This window comes from Globicephala melas, chromosome 5, assembly GCF_963455315.2.
Source record: "Globicephala melas chromosome 5, mGloMel1.2, whole genome shotgun sequence".
Lineage (NCBI taxonomy): Eukaryota > Metazoa > Chordata > Mammalia > Artiodactyla > Delphinidae > Globicephala > Globicephala melas.
The window spans coordinates 47,289,708-47,306,214 of NC_083318.1; the positions used below are offsets into that span (position 1 = coordinate 47,289,708).

At 36.8% G+C, this 16,507-nt stretch overlaps 1 protein-coding gene across 2 annotated transcripts in view; it reads left to right on the top strand.

Annotated features, from left to right (window-relative positions):
• Positions 1–16,507, top strand: part of SLIT2 (slit guidance ligand 2) — a 382,749-nt gene that overhangs the window by 323,033 nt on the left and 43,209 nt on the right. For both annotated transcript variants that reach the window (XM_030864309.2, XM_030864311.2), the window contains 2 exons: positions 15,203–15,327; positions 15,462–15,559. In XM_030864309.2, coding sequence (XP_030720169.1) covers positions 15,203–15,327; positions 15,462–15,559 — 223 coding nt within the window. The remainder of the gene's footprint in view (positions 1–15,202; positions 15,328–15,461; positions 15,560–16,507) is intronic.

A 16,507-nucleotide genomic window follows, 5' to 3' on the forward strand; every position in this document is an offset into this window, starting at 1 on the left:
TATTCTTTTGTAACCTCAGATGCTTCCTTGGGGCAGTGCCCCATGGTAAATTTCTGGTGGGCTGAGAAGTATATCATTTTTTTGTAAGGTGGAGATGATTGTCAAAGGGGAGATAGGGGAGGAGAAACTGGCATAAAAACTTACTTGTAGGCATATTATTGGGCAGATTGATTCTAGAAAGAGTATATAGACAAGTTGAGCAACTGCAGACTGATTCTGTTACACTCTCTGTACCCAGGGATACTCACACTCCACTTTGAAAAATGCTGGTGTTTATCTTCAATTCTTAAATCTTAAAGTTCCATGAAGATATTTCTTTTTTTTTTTTTAATTTTTTAAAATTAATTAATTTATTTATTTATTTTGGGCTGTGTTGGGTCTTCGTTGCTGCGAATGGGCTTTTCTCTAGTTGTGGCGAGCGGGGGCTACTCTTAGGTGCAGTGCGTGGGCTTCTACACTGCGGTGGCTTCTCTTGTTGTGGAGCACGGACTCTAGGTGCACAGGCTTCAGTAGTTGTGGCACGTGGGCTCAGTAGTTGTGGCTCACGGGCTCTAGAGCACAGGCTCAGTAGTTGTGGCGCACAGGCTTAGTTGCTCTGCGGCATGTGGGATCTCCCTGGATCAGGGCTTGAACCCATGTCCCCTGAATTGGCAGGTGGATTCTTAACCACTGTGCTACCAGGGAAGTCCCCACATTAATTTGTTAAATGTTCCCAGAAGGCCAGTGAATACAAACATACATACACGCATAAATGTCTGTTTAACTCAAGATTTGTCTAATTGATTTGACCTTTTCTTCATTAATAGTATCTTTTGTTCTTAGTATAGCATGAATGGAAATATGCTTTGGTCTGGATCAGTGTAGCCTGATAGACCTTTCTGCAGTGATAGAAATGTTCCATACCTGTGCTATCCAATATGGTAGCCACTAGCCACATGTGGTTGTTGAAATGTAGCTAAGGCAACTGCGGAAATGATTTTTTAAATTGTATTTAAATTTAAACTTAAATAGTCATATGTAGCTAGTGGCTACCATATTGCATAGTGCTGTTGCTACAGGACTCAGATGAAGAAATCCTGTCAGAGAGCGGCTGTGAAAGGTTTCTTGCAAGAGTGTCTAAGCCAGTTGTTTGGATAAGCAGGCAAGTGTGAGGACTTGAGCTACAGGTGGGTGGAACTGCAGGAGCCCAGCTGTGATATAGGAAAATGCTGGAACTTTGACAGTTTATTTAATATTCACTGACTCATCGAATTAACAAATCACACATATTTCAAGGTACATCCTAAACTACATAGCAGACAGCATAGGTGTAGGCCAGTTGACAAGAAGTGTAGACATTCAGAACTCAACAAATTTAGTGTAAGTGCACTTAGCAAACTTTAAGATTTACTCAGTTCCTCTATAACTTAACCTAATTTTAGAGAGATAGCAAACATTGAAACTCATAATGTTCTTTGCCAGCATTTCTCGATATTTGTCAGAATATTGTAAACCACTCTCATATTCTTTGCTAGAAATATTTACTCATAAAAAATGGATTGGTAAAGACAAAGTATTCTAATCCATTCATTAAAATAATTAACTCTGGGAAATCTACCGAGTACTGTGTTTTTGAGTTTACACGCTTTATGAGCTTGAAAGCAGTAAAACTACACTTCTTTAAATATTTTATAATTTGAGGTTTTTATATTTTAACTTTTGTGCCAGTTTTAATGTGTTTTATTTATTCATGAAAATCATGTAAGTACATACTCCTAATATTAAAGTTTGTAAATATGTAATTTCAAATTACAGCAGGAAGATGAATATTCTTTATTTGAAAACATGTTTATGTACCTATATTTAAATATAACTTAAATATTTTCTCTGCTAGAAAAGACAGTATTATTTTGAGTAATTAATTCTTTCAATACAATTTTTATCTTACATTTTTCAGAGTATTTTCTTTGTAGTATAATCTCATAGTTTCAGCGCACAACAGAAATAAATGAACTGAATGAAATAGATTATCAGAGCATATTTAATTAATACCCAGATTAGGGCATTCTTGAATGGGAAGCAGATGGTCATGACTTGTTCTTATAACCCAAATGTCCTGTCTTCATCTTTTAAATATCAGATGATATTAGAATGCTCAAGCAGAAAATGAAGGGTTTTTCCCTCTCCAGGTTTTCATTGAAAACGTCAGCATGGAATGTAGAATATTGTTAATTTCTAATATTCCCTTTATTGCTCTTGGTTCAGGAAACTTTAGTTATGCAGGCTACTAAATTGTTCACTTTTAATTTTACAGACATTTATTAAACACTTAAATGTGCTAAGGAGTGAACAGTCTAAAGGAAACAAGTGGTATATTGCCTCTTTCATTCAACAAATATTATGTGAGTTCCTGTTATGCACCAGGCACAGATCCAAGGTATTAAGAATACAATAATAAATAGGACAGAAAAACCCCTGCCTTTATGGAGCTTATATTCTACTGATAGATAACATTTAAATGGATAATTGCAAAACGATATGGAAGTGTGGTGATAGAAATATATATACAATATTAATAATGTGTATCCAAACCAAACAATTGTGGAATTGTAACCAATACCACCAGGTCCATCAGGGCATCAGGAGACTCTTATAGTGAGTCAAGTGGAACTGAGAATGGAGCACAAATCAGGGAAAGCAGCCCCAGTGGTCAGGTGTCTGGTAGCCAGGAACCCAGTGAAGAGGCAGGGGTGTGGTGCTCAACATACCTCATTAGTTATCTGTAAAGATCAGCTAAGGGGTTGGGAAACCTGGGACCTTTTCATATCCCAGAATGATCAACATTCCACCACCACATGGTTGATCTCTTCTGCTCTTTTTATAGGTGAAGAATCCTCTGAATTCTGGAATTTCTGGGAAAAAGTCCACATCTCTCAATAATAACATTGTAATATTGTCAGTTTTTTTTCCCAGTGAGATCATTTCCTTTTGGGGGGTGTTCTTGACAAGTTCAAGGTCTTTTGTTTTTTTTCCTCAAAATTATTAGTTAATATTATCCTTAATCATTTAATTAAAGTATGAAGGTGATTAAATAATTTAACCTAAAAAAATGAAAAATTTACTAGTTAGATCTGTTTTGAAATAGTATTTAAAACTTGGTCAAATCCTTTTTACATTTTCAGATTAGTATCACTAGAACATAGTTATAAATTTGAAATAACCTTAGCTTTGGGGGAGTAAGATTTGCTCGCTGACTAAAGAAAATATTCAGGTTTCTACATAGTTATTTGCCAAAAGCACCATCTTTGAAAAACAAACAAGGGCTGTTTTTCATTATACTTTTTTTTTTAAATAAATTGTATTTATTTATGTACATATGTATGTATGTATGTATTGGCTGCGTCGGGTCTTCCTTGCTGTGCGCTGGCTTTCTCTAGTTGCGGCGAGTGGGGGCTACTGGGGCTACTCTTCGTTGTGGTACGCAGGCTTCTCATTGCAGTGGCTTCTTTTGTTGCGGAGTACGCGCTCTAGGCGCGCAGGCTCAGTAGTTGTGGCTCGTGGGCTCTAAAGCATAGGCTCAGTAGTTGTGGCGCACGGGCTTCGTTGCTCCCCGGCATGCGGGATCTTCCCAGACCGGGGCTCGAACCTGTGTCTCCTGCATTGGCAGGCGGATTCTTAACCACTGCGCCATCAGGGAAGCCCTTCATTATACTTTTTAAAAAACTTAAAACACTGGGCAATTTTTAACAGACATTTATTTTAATAGGTGATGAGAATTAATGATTTGTATTCCATTCTTAAATATCATACATCTATATCATCTCTGGTACAATAATTCCATGAAGTAATTATTGCTCTTTTTCTTTTAAGTGTGCTTCAAGAAGTTTATTTACTGGCTTAAGATCATATGTGTGTGTAGCAAATGGCCAAGCCAGGGAATCCCAGAGGTGTAATACCCATCTTCGTGTTTTTGTTTAACCATTTATAAAATGCAAATTTGTAGGATTTTAACCCCCCTATCACCTAGGGACCATCTCTACCCCTCCACTGAAACTATAGGGATACCAGTGACTTCCCTCTTGCCCATTTCAATAGCTTCTTTTTAGCTTCTTTATTTGCCCTCTTTTCATCTTAGACAGTAGTGGCCACTGCTCCCTCTTGTACATTCCCATTGCCTCTTCATTCCTTTGCTGACATCTCTTTCTTACCCACTCTTTAATATTGACATATGTGGGGTTCTCTCCTTAGCCCTGTTAATTTAATTGATTTTGGTCCTGTGGCTTCAAGTATCTAGCCATGACTTTTCTTATGAACTTCAGATTCATATTTCCATTCACCTAGTGAATTCCTCCCCCTTGCTGGCTTGCAGAAACTTAAAACACATATTCCAAAATATGCTTTCCCATTTTCCACATTCTCTTGCAACTGTCCTATAGTTGATCCATAGATGTCTCTATTACTGAACTATTAGTTAGTTATGCCCAATATCAAATATCGCCCTTTGTTTTTTCTGAGTTGTCTTTGATGTACATCTGACTTTATACAAGGGCAGTACTAGGGGGTTCTACTATTTGACTCATGTGTCCAAGGGACACCAGAATGAAGGCAGACTCTGGGATATAGTTAGAAATTTGTGTTTGGAGCTTTTAGTCATAAGTCAAAGTGAGACACAATTCTCAGTGGGTGGCAATATTAGTGTCAGGTGCATAGCTAGTGATTTGAGTCAAGTAAGCAAGTCAGCCTACAAGCTTTAATGGATTTGCAGTCCAGCAGTTCTTCCATCAAAGTTAAAGTAACTGACAAAGACAAATTGGTAACCAAACTTTCTGCTCGTTTTCCCTTTGAATTATTAAGCTAAACACAACTCCACTCCATATAGCTGATGCTAGAGAACTCTCTTAAGTCAAGACCTAATCTTAAATCAATCTAGATATCCTAGACTGGCCTTCATTTCAGTGACATTAGTAAACATTTGTATTCAGGAAGCTAGATTTGTTTTCTCCTCTGCGACATCTTTCTCCTCTGTGGCACACATCTTCTGAGGGCTAATGTCTTGGCAATAATTTAACACTTCTTGGAACCGGCTTTTGGAAGAAAGAAAGTTTGAAGATTGGTGAAGTTGTATCAGCAAGCAAGTTCTAGTTCCTTGCCAAGCATCACTGCAAGAACAAAAAGAACCTCTCCTTCTTAATTGTGTGCTGTTATTCCCCGTGGTTGTCCACGCCAGATTTACAAATCACAGTCGCAGTCCTTAAAAACATAAAATCATTAACTCTAGGTGTCGTTACCCAATGGGAAATTATCTCTCGGTGCCCATTTCCACTCTCCCTTGTTTTAGTTAATAATAGGCCCTACAGTTTTTCCAGATTTCAAAAGCTCCTGGCATAGACCGAAGGTACTCAGTGAACTTGCAATGAATGAATAAACAGCAAGCTGTAATTTGCCTTTGTGCTAAAATTTGAACAAACGTACAGAGGAAGACTTACTCTCTTTTCTCCTTTTAAGTAAACCACTTATGTCCCTCCCAGCCCCTGCCTTCTTTGGATGTCTAGGCTTTAAAGAGTGTCAGAACTTTCTGTGGCTTCTGTGCTTGTTCTCACTATATTCTGTGCTCAGAATTCATTAGCATCTCATTTAAAGCTTAAAGCAACCCATTGAGATGACTGCCATTACTCTCCTAATTCCATACAGTTAAGTAACACATCTAGATCACTAACTTGGCCTGGTTGACTTCTGATCCTCTTCCTAAGATTACTACGCATTATGATAAGAGCTTGTCTATTTCTTATTCCTGGACATCTTCTTTTCATCTGGGACCAATCAAGTGTGCAAGATTCTACGTGTTGGTTTGCTCTTAGAGAACTATGCTAACCCTTCTACCATTTTATTTTGACTTTAGCATATCCCTTTGGCTCTGATATTATCTCCTTGTTATAGAAACAGATTAAAGATGTGATTACCCTTGAATAAGAACTTTGCAAGAAAGGGTCTCAGAGAAGTTGTCCCGGATGGAAAATGAACCACAGATTGAAGGCAAAGACAAGACAGAAGGTAGACTTAGAAGAGAAGCAAAATATGGATGGGAAGATGAATGAGAGAAGAGAACCAGATACAAAGGATATAGTTCCAAGGGGTTAGAATGTAAAAATAAATGGATTTAGATAAACCAAGTGGATGTAAAAATCACATTATAAGAAGAACATTTAGTTAGGTGGAATTATAATCTAAATAGGAAAAGGAATCATACCATTTTAAGACATTTGGACATATCGGAGGACGCTGCTATTTGGAATTTCTATAATTCAGAAACATCTTTTGAATTACCTTTCACTCAAACTCAAGTGCTAGAAATAATAAATTATCTTTGAAAAATTGATTTTAAAAGAGGGATTTGAAAAAAGGAGACGCAAATAGAATGGTAGCTATTAGTAGTCAACTTTACCAAGCTGAAGAAATTAGAATTCAATATTTTATATATTCCTCAACCTGATGCCGCCAGAACAGTTTGTGGGTTTAGGAAATTATCAGAAGAAGCCTGTGCACATGAGAAATCTTGTTATTTTGATTCTTGTAGCTAAACTGAATATGTATGGGAGAGCAACAATCTCCCTTCATATACCCATAAGAAATTGCAGATACTGAAAATAGTTGAGCAGACGTGCTATATTAAAAATGAAACTTGGTCCTGGAAAAAAAAGTGGAGAAATTAGATCGTGCTTATTAATCAAATATGGTTCAGTGGATATTTATTCAATAAATCTCGACTGTGCTAAAAACTGGACAGAGGCTGCTTCAGCCTGGCAATTTCATTATCTGCATACTCTATTAAAATAATTCTTCAAAACATACCCAGTTTTTTTCCTAAAACAATCTCGAGCTTCTCATCTAAATAATCAAACATAATTTTTGAAAAATGTCACATTCCACATAATAAACTTAGAAACTGCCAACCCTGAACCCCTCCATTCAAACTACAGTCTTTTGAGGTTGAAAGCACAGAATTAGACTAAAAGACAATTTTCCTCAAGGTCTTGGGAAGTAGCCAGATGAATGTTTACAGTCCTTGCATTTGCTGACGTGCCGTTTTGCTGGCGTACATTCTTAGCTGCTTCACCCTATGCCTTTGTTCTAAGAGTCTTCTTTCTTCTAGCCTAGCTCAGGAATCCATTACCATTTAGATATTTCCTTTCCTAGTGCTGATTCTAAGTGTGATCATTTTAGCAAACACAAAGCCATTTATTGTGGGGTATGACATTAATTTAACATACTGCTCTAATTAACTGCTACATTTACTTCCCCAATGTACTGAATAGCTAAATTTATTTGATAAATACATTGGAGGAGGGTGAGAAATTAAATTTCTACATGGCTCACTTCAGTATTAATCCCAGCAATTTCCCAACTGTAATTTGATACAACAACTGCCTTCGTTTTTCTGGTACCAAGAAAAAGCAGAGGAGATACAGGCAAGGCCTCCCCTAGTGATTGAGGTGTCACTGGGAGCAAACACCAACCCTTCCCATTAATAGTGATCCCCAGAACTGTCATTTATTTCCAAATAGTTGAAAAAGAAACAGGAATCTCTATGTAAACATATTTCAGGGTTTTTGTTAATAGGAAAACTGAACAGTATAGAACGCTGTCCTTTTTTGGATTGTACTCCAAAACCATTATATGAATATGTATTTCCTAGGGTAAGGGAACATTTAGGTATGAAGAGTTTTAATGGCCACCATGTTACTTCACATTTTCTTTCATATATGAGTTTCTGTAAGTAGACCAACAGCTTACTGTTGGTCTCTAATCTGTAGAAAATTTTGATTAAAGGAAGTTTATATTAGCAGAAGCCATACAGCTTTTTGGGTGGAGGTACCTTGAAGCTTAGAGCAGTGGTAGAAGAGTAGGGGCAGGGGAGGGATGCTATACAGCTGCCTCAGATAACCTTGCTAGAAATTATGTGTGGTGAGACATACACTTAGAATTATCACTGCTAATTCCAGTGAGGATAAAGAACTACAGAGAGATTGATGGTGAAAGCAAAAATATAATTAATGTTTATGTTATAAAATATTTGTATTTTAAATATAAAAGTGTCACTCTGACAGAGTGTACTCATCAGACAGTTGCCAAAAGGCAGTCTAGTGCACTCTCACAAACAGTGCAAAAAGTAGCATCAATGGAACATAATTTTATTGAGGATGGTACAATATCTACATTTTTAGCCACTTGTGGAACAAATATGTGTGACCAAAGGAATGTATCTTCAACTGAATCTGCATTTAATCTAGACCTTTCATGGATTATGACATTTTTTTAATGTGTATCCCAAAAGGTGAGATTGCAAGTAGAGTCCGCTTCAGCAGTATTTTCTTCTCGACAAGGAAGACACAGAAATCTCACTCATCTTGTGCCTGTGCTAATGTGCTAACAAATTGAACTGAAGGGACATGAGGGAGGATATAATGAAGATTTCATTTTCGGTTTCTTGTCCTAAGTATAAAAGTGGCAGTCTTTTGTATCTCCTGTATGAAAATAACAGTACTGGACTAATATTATCAGGGCAGGTGCACATTATTGCATTTTTGTTTGCACTGATAAATTTTTTTTCTTTTATTTATTTGTTTTATATTTTTTTAACATCTTTATTGGAGTATAATTGCTTTACAATGGTGAGTTAGTTTCTGCTTTATATCAAAGTGAATCAGCTATATATATACATATATCCCCATATCTCATCCCTCTTGCATCTCCCTCCCTCCCACCCTCCCTATCCCACCCCTCTAAGTGGTCAAAAAGCACTGAGCTGATCTCCCTGTGCTATGTGGCTGCTTCCCACTGGCTATCTGTTTTACATTTGGTAGTGTATATATGTCCATTCCACTGTCTCACTTTGTCCCGGCTTACCCTTACCCTTCCCGTGTCCTCAAGTCCATTCTGTACGTCTGCGTCTTTATTCCTGTCCTGCCACTAGGTTCTTCAGAACCTTTTTTTTTTTTTTTTTTAGATTCCACATCTATGTGTTAGCATACGGTATTTGTTTTTCTCTTTCTAACTTGCTTCACTCTGTATGACAGTCTCTATGTCCATCCACCTCACTACAAATAAATCAATTTCGTTTCTTTTTATGGCTGAGTGATATTCCATTGTATATATGTGTCACATCTTCTTTATCCATTCATCTGTCGATGGACACTTAGGTTGCTTCCATATCCTGGCTATTGTAAATAGAACTGCAATGAACATTGTGGTACATGACTCTTTTTGAATTATGGTTTTCTCAGAGTATAAGCCCAGTAGTGAGATTGCTGGGTCATATGGTAGTTCTATTTTTAGTTTTTTAAGGAACCTCCATACTGTTCTCCATAGTGGCTGTATCAATTTACATTCCAACCAACCGTGCAAGAGGGTTCCCTTTTCTCCACACCCTCTCCAGCATTTATTGTTTGTAGATTTTTTGATGATGGCCATTCTGACTGGTATGAGGTGATACCTCATTGTAGTTTTGATTTGCATTTGTCTAATGATTAGTGATGTTGAGCATTCTTTCATGTGTTTGTTGGCAATCTGTATATCTTCTTTGGAGAAATGTCTGTTTAGGTCTTCTGCCCATTTTTGGATTGGGTTGTTTGTTTTTTTGATATTGAGCTACATGTGCCGCTTGTAAATTTTGGAGATTAATCCTTTGTCAGTTGCTTCATTTGCAAATATTTCCTCCCATTCTGAGGGTTGTCTTTTTGTCTTGTTTATTTTTTCTTTTGCTGTGCAAAAGCTTTTAAGTTTCATTAGGTCCCATTTGCTTATTTTTGTTTTCATTTCCATTTCTCTAGGAGATGGGTCAAAAAGGATCTTGCTCTGATTTATGTCGTAGAGTGTTCTGCCTATGTTTTCTTCTAAGAGTTTAATAGTGTCTGGCCTTACATTTAGGTATTTCATCCATTTGAGTTTATTTTTGTGTATAGTGTTAGGAGTGTTCTAATTTCATTCTTTTACATGTAGCTGTCCTGTTTTCCCAGCACCACTTACTGAAGAGGCATTCTTTTCTCCATTGTATATTCTTACCTCCTTTATCAAAGATAAGGTGACCATAGGTGTGTGGGTTTATCTCTGGGCTTTCTATCCTGTTCCATTGATCTATAGTTCTGTTTTTGTGTCAATACCATACTGTCTTGATTACTGTAGCTTTGTAATATAGCCTGAAGTCAGGGAGCCTTATTCCTCTAGCTCCATTTTTCTTTCCCAAGATTGCATTGGCTATTAGGGTCTTTGTGTTTCCATGTACATTGTGAAATTTTTTGTTCTAGTTCTGTGAAAAATGCCATTGGTAGTTTGATAGGGATTGCACTGAATATGTAAATTGCTTTGGATAGTAGAGTCATTTTCACAGTGTTGATTCTTCCAATCCAAGAGCATGGTATATCTCTCCATCTGTTTGTATCATCTTTAATTTCTTTTATCAGTGTCTTATAGTTTTCTGCATACAGGTCTTTTGTCTCCTTAGGTAGGTTTATTCCTAGGTAACTTATTCTTTTCGTGGCAATGGTAACTGGGAGTGTTCCCCTAATTTCTCTTTCAGATTTTTCATCAATAGTGTGTAGGAAAGCAAGAGATTTCTGTACATTAATGTTGTATCCTGCTACTTTATCATATTCATTGATTAGCTGTAGTAGTTTTCTGGTAGCATCTTTAGGATTCTCTATGTATAGTATCATGTCATCTACAAAGTGACAGTTTTACTTCTTCTTTTCCGATTTGGATTCCTTTTATTTCTTTTTCTTCTCTGATTGCTGTGGCTAAAACTTCCAAAACTATGTTGAATAATAGTGGTGAGCATGGACAACCAATAACAGTGGTGAGAGTGGAACAAGAATTCCTGATCTTACAGGAAATGGTTTCAGTTTTTCACCCTTGAGAATGATGTTGGCTGTGGGTTTGTCATATATGGCCTTTGTTATGTTGAGGTAAGTTCCCTCTATGCCTACTTTCTGGAGGGTTTTTATCATAAATGGGTGTTGAATATGTCAAAAGCTTTTTCTGCATCTATTGAGATGATCATATGGTTTTTCTCCTTCAATTTGTTAACATGAAGTATCACGTTGATTGATTTGCGTAGATTGAAGAATCCTTGGATTCCTGTGATAAACCCCACTTGATCATGGTGTATGAGCCTTTTAATGTGCTGTTGAATTCTGTTTGCTAGTATTTTGTTGAGGATTTTTGCATCACTGTTAATCAGTGATATTGGCCTGTAGTTTTCTTTGTTTGTGACATCCTTGTCTGGTTTTGGTATCAGGGTGATGGTGGCCTCGTAGAATGAGTTTTGGAGTTTTCCTCCCTCTGCTATATTTTGGAAGAGTTTGAGAAGGGTAGCTGTTAGCTCTTCTCTAAATGTTTGATAGAATTCTCCTGTGAAGCCATCTGGTCCTGGGCTTTTGTTTGTTGAAAAATTTTTAATCCCAGTCTCAATTTCAGTGCTTGTGATTGGTCTGTTTATATTTTCTATTTCTTCCTGGTTCAGTCTCGCAATTGTGTTTTTCTAAGAATTTGTCCATTTCTTCTAGGTTGTCCATTTTATTGGCATATAGTTGCTTGCAATAATCTCTTATGATCCTTTGTATTTCTGCAATGTCAGTTGTTACTTCTCCTTTTGCATTTGTAACTCTATCGATTTGAGTTTTCTCCCTTTTTTCCTTGATGAAAGTGGCTAATGGTTTATCAATTTTGTTTATCTTCTCAAAGAACCAGCTTTTAGTTTTATTGATCTTTACTATCATTTCCTTCATTTCTTTTTCATTTATTTCTGATCTGATCTTTATGATTTCTTTCCTTCTGCTAACTCTGGAGTTTTTTTGTTCTTCTTTCTCTAATTGCTTTAGGGGTAAGGTTAGGTTGTTTATTTGAGATGTTTCTTGTTTCTTGAGGTAGGATTGCATTGCTATAAACTTCCCTCGTAGAACTGTTTTTGCTGCATCTCACAGGTTTTGGGTCGTGGTGTTTTCATTGTCATTTGTTTCTAGGTATTTTTGGATTTCCTCTTTGGTTTCTTCAATGATCTCTTGATTATTTAGTAGTGTATTGTTTAGCCTCCATGTGTTTGTATTTTTTACAGATTTTTTTTCCTGTAATTGATATCTAGTCTCATAGCGTTGTGGTCAGAACAGATACTTGATACAATTTCAATTTTCTTAAATTTACCAAGGCTTGATTTGTGACCCAAGATATGATCTATCCTGTAGAATGTTCCATGAGCACTTGAGAAGAAAGTGTATTCTGTTGTTTTGGGATGGAATATCCTATAAATATCAATTAAATCTATCTGGTCTATTGTGTTATTTAAAGCATGTGTTTCCTTATTTATTTTCATTTTGGATGATCTGTGCCTTGGTGTAAGTGAGGTGTTAAAGTCCCCCACTATTATTGTGTTACTGTCGATTTCCTATTTTATAGCTGTTAGCATTTGCCTTAAGTATTGAGGTGTTCCTATGTTGGGTGCATGTATATTTACAATTGTTATATCTTCTTCTTGGATTGATCCCTTGATCGTTATGCAGTGTCCTTCATTGTCTCTTGTAATAGTCTTTATTTTAAAGTCTACTTTGTCTGATATGAGAATTTCTACTCCAGCTTCTTTTGATTTCCATTTGCATGAAATATCTTTTTCTATCCCCTCACTTTCAGTCTGTATGTGTTCCTAGGTCTCAAGTGGGTGTCTTGTAGACAGCCTGTATATGGGTCTTGTTTTTGTATCCATTGAGCCAGTCTGTCTTTTGGTTGGAGCATTTAATCCATTTACATTTAAGGTAGTTATCGATATGTATGTTCCTATTATCATTTTCTTAATTGTTTTGGGTTTGTTATTGTAGGTCTTTTCCTTCCCTTCTCTTTCCTGTCTAGAGAAATTCCATTTGTTGTAAAGCTGGTTTGGTGGTGCTGAATTCTCTAAACTTTTGCTTGTCTGTAAAGGTTTTAATTTCTCCATTGAATCTGAATGACAGCCTTGCTGGTATAGAGTAATCTTGGTTGTGGGTTTTTCCCTTTCATCGCTTTAAATATGTCCTGCCATACCCTTCTGGCTTGCGTAGTTTCTGCTGAAAGATCAGCTGTTAACCTTATGTGGATTCCCTTGTATGTTATTTGTTGCTTTTCCCTTGCTGCTTTTAATATTTTTTCTTTGTATTTAATTTTTAATAGTTTGATTAATACGTGTCTTTGTGTGTTTCTCCTTGGATTTATCCTGTATGAGACTCTCTGCACTTCCTGGACTTGATTGAGTATTTCCTTTCCCATATTAGGGAAGTTTTTAAGTATAATCTCTTCAAATATTTTCTCAGTCCCTTTCTTTTTCTCTTCTTCTTCTGGGACCCCTATAATTCGAATGTTGGTGTTTTTAATTTTGCCCCAGTTGTCTCTGAGACTGTCCTCAATTCTTTTCATTCTTTTTTCTTTATTCCGCTCTGTGGTAGTTATATCCCCTATTTTATCTTCAAGGTCAGTTTTCTGTTCTTCTGCCTCAGTTATTCTGTCATTGATTCCTTCTAGAGAATTTTTAATTTCATTTATTGTGTTGTTCATCATTGTTTTTTGCCCTCTAGTTCTTCTCTGTCCTTGTTAAATGTTTCTTGTATTTTTTCCTTCTATTTCCAAGGTTTGGGATCATCTTTAGTATCATTACTCTGAATTCTTTTTCAGGTAGACTGCCTATTTCCCCTTCATTTGTTTGGACTGGTAGGTTTTAACATTGCTCTTTCATCTGCTGTGTGTTTCTCTATCTTCTTATTTTGCTTAACTTACTGTGTTTGGGGTCTCCTTTTCACAGGGTGCAGATTCATAGTCCCGTTGTTTTTGGTGTCTGCCCCCCAGTGGCTAAGGTTGGTTCAGTGGGTTGTGTAGGCTTCCTGGTGGAGGGGACTAGTGCCTGTGTTCTGATGGATGAGGCTGGATCTTGTCTTTCTGGTGGGCAGGACTGCATCCAGTGGTGTGTTTTGTGGTGTCTGTGACCTTATTATTATTTTAGGCAGCATCTCTGGTAATGGGTGGGGCTGTGTCCCTGTCTTGCTAGTTGTTTGGCATGGGATGTCCAGCACTGTAGCTTGCTGGTCATTGAGTGGAACTGGGTCTTTCCACTGAGACGGACATCTCTGGGAGAGGTTTCACCATTTGATATTACATGGAGCCAGGAGGTCTCTGGTGGACCAGTGTCCTGAACTTGGCTCTCCCACCTCAGAGGCACAAGGCTGACACCTGCCTGGAGCACCAAGACCCTGTCAGCCACATGGCTCAGAAGATAAGGGAGAAAAAAAGATGGATGGATGGATGGATGGATGGAAGGAAGGAAGGAAGGAAGGGAAGGAGGAAATAGTTATTAAAATAAAAAATGAAAAATTATTAAAAATAAAAAAAATTAAAAGTAATAAAAGAAAGAAAGAAAGAAGAGAGCAACCAAACCAAATAACAAATCCACCAATGGTAACAAGCACTATAAGCTATACTTAAAAAAAAAATGGACAGAACACTAGGACAAATGGTAAAAGCAAAGCTATACAAACTTAATCACACAAAGAAGCATACACATACACACTCACAAAAAGTAAAAAGGAAGAAAAAAAAAAATATATATATATATATCTTTTGGGAAGTCTGAGGTCTTCTGCCAGCATTCAGTAGGTTTTGTAGGAGTTGTTCCACATGTAGATGTATTTCTGATGTATTTGTGGGGAGGAAGGTGAACTCCACTTCTTACTCCTCCACCATCTTGAAGGTCTCCTGAGTTTGTACTTATTCCAAACCTTGCCCACCCATCCCCTAGCACACACACCCACAGTCCTCTTTGGAATCCATGGCTTTCCATACCAGCCGCCTGAGTTAAGTTGCAGGCACTGGCCATGGAAAGCATCCGCATTAGCTAGTCAGCTAATGAGGGGACTGACCCTTTGATGCTGGCATCACTAATGTCAGCTCTTAACTACCTAAGCTCACAACTCAGAGCCCTACTCTGACATGAGAGAGTTTCACTATTAACTCCCAATGAGATGGCCTCCTGTTGCGTTCTTAAAGATAATTATGATGATGCTGATTTCTGGTTTTGTCATGGAAGAGAAACACATATGGATATGTGACCAATAATAATTTTATACAAAATGTACTGTTACATTAAGGCATTGAAATAATTTTAAGTGAACTGAAAACAGAAAGCATCCACTTCTCATATTTTTCAATCAATTTTTAGGTCCTGTAGATGTCAATATTCTAGCTAAATGTAATCCCTGCTTATCAAATCCATGTAAAAATGATGGCACCTGTAACAATGATCCAGTTGACTTTTATCGCTGCACCTGTCCATATGGTTTCAAGGTAAGTAGAAGCTGTTGTGGGAACCAAGATCTGAAAACGTAGCTTTCCTTGGTGGGTCTTTATTATTCTGTTGTGCTTTCTCTATGTGCTGAGTACTACTTTATTTACACTCAACTTGACCATTCCTTGTCCAGGGGCAGGACTGTGATGTTCCAATTCATGCATGCATCAGTAACCCATGTAAACATGGAGGAACTTGCCACTTAAAAGAAGGAGAAAAAGATGGCTTCTGGTAGGTCATTGGTCTGTGATCTTCTGTGTCTGACGTATTGGAGCAAGAATAAGCAAAGATTCATTTTTCCTTTTTAAATCCAAGGGCTTTGTTTTGAAAAGAGTACCAGAAATTCTGTTCATAAGGAAAGTATGTATTAGTCCCTTGCAGAGATATTTCGATATAAAAACAAATGGAGACATTACAGTATTCTCAGCTCAGGATGCTACAAAGCCAAGCAATTTAAAAACACGCACATGCGTACATTGGAACTAATCAAGTCAGATTAGGTCAAGACAAATTAGTGGCTCTGTTAAGCTAATTAATAGTCAAATAGTCCCCTACTGCAAGGCATATATCCATCTGTTGTTTTGTGTGTTGCTTTAACAGACTGTGTGTAATGATAAGATGTGGGTCTCATTGAAACAGAAAAGTAATGACTCATTTCCAAGCCACCATATGTGTAGACAAACATGCTGTGAACATTTTTAATCGCGAGTTATTTAATCATACAGTACAGTTACTTCAGATCTACTTCATGAATCATGAAACAGAGTTCTTACAATGAAAACTAATAACTTCGCATAAGAATGCTAATCTACTACTAAAGCTTGTTAGAAATACCACTTTTTATAATACATATACTTCATTTCTGCCTTCTGTTATGAAGTTGTCTCTTTTTCATCAAGCCTTTACTCAAAGATTATTCTGATGCCTAGCAAGATGAAAGGTACAATGTATTATGCCAGTGAAAAATTGTATTTGTTGAGAGTTAAAGAGAATATTCATATTTTATAATTACAAGGAAGACAAAGTTTTATTTTTAGATTTCTATTTTGCTTTGACACATCAAGAACATTACACATAAGTTAGTAAGTGTAATTTTTTAAAAATCAGAATCATTCCTCCTCATTTATGAGCAAATAAGCATGAATTATTTTATTAGAACACAACTAGAGATTAAGATAT